At 40.2% G+C, this 6,552-nt stretch overlaps 1 protein-coding gene across 1 annotated transcript in view; it reads left to right on the top strand.

The window, feature by feature from the left end:
• The first annotated feature begins 1,246 nt into the window (after positions 1-1,246).
• NET1 (neuroepithelial cell transforming 1) overlaps positions 1,247-6,552 on the top strand; it is a 45,298-nt gene continuing 39,992 nt past the window's right edge. The window contains exon 1 of the mRNA XM_054594151.1: positions 1,247-1,415. Coding sequence (XP_054450126.1) covers positions 1,288-1,415 — 128 coding nt within the window. The 5' untranslated portion in view covers positions 1,247-1,287. The remainder of the gene's footprint in view (positions 1,416-6,552) is intronic.

The raw sequence follows: 6,552 nt of genomic DNA, 5'->3' as shown, positions 1-6,552 counted from the left end.
ATACACTCCCAGCAGAACATAAAAGCACTCACTCCCTCTCTTTCTCACCTGGGTGACCCACACTCGCCCCATGCATTCATAAGTCCCTCCTAGCTGTCCTAGCTGCCACATGACCCATAGCCATGCAACTCCACATGCAGGCTCCAGGAAGGAACCTGAAGTGGACTATAGCTGGAAACACCCACTAAGCTGGCTGGATGCTGAACTGGACTATACTTTAATACGGAACAGCAACTCTGAACACTGGCTTTGTCTTGGCCTTGCTAAGAACATGGTTGGACTTTTTCCATCACAGGACAGAGATGGGACATTGGAAAGCCAGGAGGCAGCTTCTATTTCCAAACAAATGAACCATGCCACACCACAGTCTCCCATGTGTGGGTCCCTGAAATGCTTTTCTTGTGACCTCGTGGAAGAACCTAATTCCCATTGACAACATCTGTAGCTCAAAACAATTGATAACAAAGCAGCATATTTGGGATAGCATATTCTGCCACTCTTCAATGTACATACAGTTTTAGTTCCTTGGATAGAGTCCCAGAAATAGAACCATAGTCAACAGAGAGGTTAATTTAAAGCCTCGGACATATGAAATGCAATATTTAAAATCAAAGAAGGTGCTGTTTAACAATTGTCTGTTTTATTTGAGAAGGTCGTCATGTGACGTGCCTTCTGCTACGTTCCTCATTCTGTTGCTGAAGGAGAGATTGCCTCCTCCCATTGGCAAACAGGAGGGCTCAAAATTAGATTTTAATGGTTTCCTAGAGCAGCCGTTGGAATACATTTCCTTAACTTTGGTAACTTGGGGTTTATTTAACATGAATAATTCTGCCTATGTGACCAAAAAACAAACCTCATCTTAGGTCATTACTTTCAACCTCTCTTGTGCCGTGGCCTAAAGTGAAAGACCTAACAAACAGTGAACAAGGTATGGGGCCTTGGGGATTCAGGAATGGAGTCAGAATAAAACTCAAGGACACCCAAAATACCTGCAGGTAAACCCCTTCCAACAACTCTTCCCTGCTTCCATTTCGGCGATGGGAGGATGGAGTGCGGTAGAAGGACCAGGAAGGGAGAAGGGCGGGACTCGCGTTTCCTAGCAACCCCCCACTGTCTCCTGATTGGCTGGTCGCAGCGAGGCCGCCATTTTCAAACCCCGGAAGATGGCGGCGACAGTGGCGCTGCGTTCATAACAGAAACTTGTCTCGGGACAGAAGTGGTTGGGCTCAGTGCCCGTCCCAGCAGGCTTCCCGGGCACCAGTCCACCGCCCCACCTCCGTCTGCGCCATGGACCCCGAGCTGGCGGCCCAGAAACAGCCCCAGCCGCGGAGACGAAGCCGCCGGGCTTCCGAGCTCTGCGCGGGTAGCTCCGCGGGCCCTTTACCCGACACCCCCAGGCCAGAGCCAGACGGCAGGTGAGCGTGGGGGCCGACAACTACTGGGGACCCAGGCGGCTGGTCCGAGGCCTGGGAGGGGGTAAGGGGGAACGAGAGACGGGCTGGCCCTCTTCCTCTCGATCTCCCTCTGCGGGAGTTGGCGCAAGCTGATCACTCGTCTCCTCCCTTGGGAGGCGGCTGTGAGGCCCGGCCTAGGTCCTTCACACCAGCGGGGTCCTGGCAGGAATGGGGGCGGTTCCGAAATGCAAATAGGAGGCTGAAACTGTCCGGGAGCCTGCGGGTTTGGTGGGGAGGAATTGTTAGCTGAGCGCGGTGATTTCTAACAGACACCCAGAGTTTAACAATGCCAGAGCCATACTTCCTGGATGTGAATCCTGGTTCTGTCAGCGACCTTGATCAAGTTAGTTAATGCACGACTCTAGCTTCTTTTATAAAGTGGAGATAGTCATTATACCTGCCTTGTAAAGTTGTAATCGGAATTAATACATTGAGTGTATTAATACATGAGTTAAAGCATATAACTCATATCGTATAAGCATCTCAAGTGCGTAGAATAGTGTCTGGTCCAGAATAAGCATTTAACAAAATTTTTTTGCTCCTATTATATAAAAAAAATTGGCATCCATTTTAGTGCTGAAAGAGAGCTTTAAAAATTAGTACAACTTCTGTATTAGGCTTTTTGAAGTTCAGTGAAATTTCACGGCTAGATAGTCGGGATATTTTGTCCTGTAAAATTTCTTAACTTCTAATGTAATGTTTTGTTTGTCATGCGTCCTCCACTGAATGTCTCTAACGAGTTGCATTAGTAATCTTAATCAGTGAAACAATTACCTTCACTCACACAGACATATTTAAGGAGCTCCTCTTTGCAAATACTATCAATATTGGATATAAATAACATTTTAATCTTTTTTTACCCTGTGGGGCCTTAGGAGAATCCATTGAACATTATATGTCAACTGTAGGGCAGGAGTATAAATTCATACTGATCCTTCTCAGGGTTTTATAATATTTTCCTTCTAAGAGATTTGAAGTAATGCTCTCCATTGGTAGGAAGATAATAATGTGACCTGTGAGCTACTAGTAGTGATGGGACTTAACTCTTTGAATTTTGTTTTTCCAGTAAAATTGATGTATTTGTAGAATGGATATCCAGGGTTATAGGTAGTCTGAAGCCAGGCTAGCTGTTACATAAACTCAGATCTGAGGATTATCGTTTCCTTTAAGGGAATTTAACTTTTTGGACTTTTTCAAAACATATTTTAAACGATTTAGAGTATACAAACATAAATAATTGAGCCAGTTCTTGATAACGCAGGACTGTCATTATTATTACTATTTATAGTAATAGTGAAAAGGAAGCCCGCATTAGCTTTAAAACTATTTGCTCCCACATCAAATGACTACTTTTTAAGTTTTATCGAGATGTAATTTGGATATTATAACATTCACTCAGTGTAAATGTGCAACTTAATGATTATTCGTAACTTTATACACTTTATACTGTTGTGCAGCTATCACCACAGTCCACTGTTAGAACATTTCATCTGCCCAAAGATTTCTTCAAATTTGTTTGCAGTCAGTCCGCATTCCCACCCACAGGCCTAGCCAGCCATTGATATGCTTTCCATCTCTGTAAATTTCTATTTCTGGCCATCTCACGTAAATGGAATCATGCAGTATGTAATCTTTAGCATCAGCATGTTTTTACAGTTCATATTATGGCATGTGTCAATATTTCATTCCTTTTTTTATTGAAAAATAGTATTCAATCACATAAGTGAATATTTTACATTTTGTTACTTTTTTGTTAGAGATTTGAATTGTTTCCAGTTTTGGCTATAATGGATATTGCTGCTGTGAACAGTTACATACAAGTCTTTCTGTGTACATGTTTTCATTTCTTTTGGGTAGATTCCTAGGAGAAGAATTGCTGGGTCATATGGAAAGCTTATGCTTAACTTTTTAAGGAATTGCCAAACTGTTTTTCAAAGGCTACTATGTCTTTTAATGATGTGTGCTTTTAGATATTTTTCTCTTCCCTCACTGTTACCTGCTGCTGTCATTATCCCTGTATCCTCACTCCTGAATTTGATGCTGGAAGCAAGGCAACCTGATAAGTATGTTAGAGTTGCGTAATACAGAAGTTGGTGCCTAGATGCTCAACTGTGTTTAAACTAGAGAGTTTTCTAAGATGTATCTGTTATTTGGGACTCTCAGACACAGATGAGGAACCCTGCATGATAGTGGATATGGTCTACATAATTATCAGCTCCACTGGAATCTTTGTGAAGTAGGAGAAGAGACAGTTCCTTAACAGCAAAGATGCTGAAAAGTCAAAAAGAGTAGGATATGTCTACTACATCAAATATTCGGCTCCAATAAGTGAATGTTCCTGTGATAATTAATTGTCTTCTATTTTTTGTCTAATTGGCAGAGAAATGAGAACTCGAATAATTCAGCACCCCAAAAGAACAAAACGTGTTAACTATAGAGCGTAGTTTACATTATTCTTGTACATTAATGGTATCCTTGGAATTTACAGATTAACATTTTTAATTTTAGCTATTTTTGAGTTATCTATAATAGTTTGTAATTAGGCTGAGGCATTTATTTGGGTTGCATTTGCTAGTGTGTAGGAGCAACTTTTTTAGCCAAGCAGCTACATTTCTTGTTTTCACTTAGACAGTAATTTTCCTTAACAGATCTGGAGGCACCCCAAATAATTTTCAATTACATTGCCATATTTTGGGTGCCCTTATGCTTCAAGTCTTTCTTGCTAATGTGTGACCTACTTTACTATCTTTCTATCATTAGTCCTTCTATTTTCCTTGCTTTTTAAAAACTTTACTCTCCTAACTCATTTTGGTGTTTTTTCACTGTAAACCCCTAAAAATCGATGTCATTGTAAGCCAGTATGGTTTTGTAGTTTCCCTTTTTAATTGGAAGAGTTATTTCACTTATATTGTCTGCTATATTTTATGAAAATGTTTGTTGAACTACCTTTTGGCCATTTATAATTCCAATTCAGCTCTTAATTATCTGCCATGATTGGGCAGTGACACAAATCATCTCTGAAAATATTTTTATTATTTATTTATTTTTTTATTAACTTTATTGGGATGACATTGGTTAATGGGATCATATAGATTTCAAGCGTACATTTCTGTGATAAATGATCTGTATATTACATTGTGTTCCCACCACCCAAAGTAAAATAATCTTCCATTACCATATATTACGCCTCCTTTACCCTTTACTGTCTTCCCGCCCTATTTCCTCCCATCCCATAACCACTATCTTGTTGTCTGTGTCTATGAGTTTCTGTTTTGTATTCCACATATGAGTGAAATCATACGGTTCTTAGCTTTTTCTGACTGACTGATTTTGATTAGCATCCATGTTGTCACAGATAGCAGTATTTCATCACATGGCTGAATAGAATTCCATAGAACATATATGTACCACATCTTCTTTATCCAGTCATCTATTGAAAGACACTTTGGTTGGCCCACTGTGCATAATGCTGCAGTGAGCATAGCAGGTGTATATATCTTTGTGAATTAATGTTTTCAAGTTTTTCAGGTAGATATCCAGAAGAGGAATTGCTGGATTTCATGGTAATTCTATTCTTAAGTTTTTGAGGAACCACTCCTTTTTCTCCATACCCTCTCCAATATTTGTTACTACCTGTCTTGTTGATAATAGCCATTCTAACAGGTATGAGGTGGTATCTCATTGTAATGCTGATTTACATTTCCCTAATAGCTAGTGAATATCTTTTCATATATCTGTTGGCCATTTATATGTCTTCTTGGGAGAGGTGCCTGTTTAGGTCTTACGCCCATTTTAAAATTGGATTGTTTGGTGCTGAGTTCTGTGAGTTCTTTATATATTTTGGATATGAACCCTTTGTCAGAGCTATTGTTTGAAAATGTCGTCTCCCATTCGGTTGGTTGCTTTTTTGTTTTATTGTTGGTTGCTTTTGCTGTGCAGAAACTTTTTAGTTGATAGAGTCTCATTCATTTATTTTTGCCTTTACTTCCCCTGCCTTTAGGGTCAAATTCATAAAATGTTCTCTACGACCAGGGTCTGTAAGTTTAGTACCTATGTTTTCATCTTTGTAATTTATTGTTTCAGATCTTATATGTAAGTCTTTGATCCATTTTGAATTAATTCTTGTACATGGGAACAAACTGCAATCTACTTTTATTCTTTTGCACATGGCCTTACAATTTTCCCAACACCATTTATTGAAGATGCTTTCTTTTGTCCATTGTGTGTTTTTGGCTCCTTTGTCAGAAATTATTTGACCATATACATGTGGGCTCTCAATTCTATCTTTTGATCTGTGTGTCTGTTTTTCTGCCAATACCATGCTGTTTGTTTTTTCATTAAATCCTCACCTGAGGATATGTTTATTGATTTGAGAGAGAGAGAGAGGAACATTGATGTGAGAAACATCAATCAGTTGCCTCCCACACACACCCTGACTGGAGAGTGAACCCACAGCTTTTGGTGTACAGCACAGTGCACCAACCCAGTGAGCCAATCAGCCAGGGACATACCACGCTGTTTGATTATCATAGCTCTGTAGTATAATTTTTTCAATATGATTTTTTTTAATTGGTTATGCTACTACAGTTGTCCCATTTTTTCCCTCCCCTTTATTACCCTACACACTACACCATCCCACCCCCAGCAATCTCCCCCCCCCGCCGCTTACTTCATGTCCATAGGTTGTACATATAAGTTCTTTGGCATCTCCATTTCCTATCCTATTTTTAACCTCCCCCTGCCTATTTTGTGCCTACTATTTATGCTGCTTATTCCCTGTACCTTTCCCCCCATTCTTCCCCCCCCCCCCCCCCCCTCTGCTTTACTGTTCATAGTTTTTGATCTTCTTTTTCTTAGATCAGTCCCTCTAACATTTCATATAATAAGGGCTTGGTGGTGATGAACTCCTTTAACTTGACTTTTTCTGGAAGCACTGGATCTGCCCTTCCATTCTAAATGATAGCTTTGCTGGATAGAGTAATCTTGGATGTAGGTCCTTGCTTTTCGTGACTTTGAAAACTTCTTGCCAGCCCCTTCTTGCCTGCAAGGTTTCTTTTGAGAAATCAGCTGATAGTCTTATGGGAACTCCTTTGTAGGT

The sequence above is a fragment of the Pteronotus mesoamericanus genome, unplaced genomic scaffold (genome assembly GCF_021234165.1).
Source record: "Pteronotus mesoamericanus isolate MK-2021 breed Mesoamerican mustached bat unplaced genomic scaffold, CSHL_Meso_final contig_130, whole genome shotgun sequence".
NCBI lineage: Eukaryota > Metazoa > Chordata > Mammalia > Chiroptera > Mormoopidae > Pteronotus > Pteronotus mesoamericanus.
This window is presented reverse-complemented; position numbering and strand designations above follow the sequence as displayed.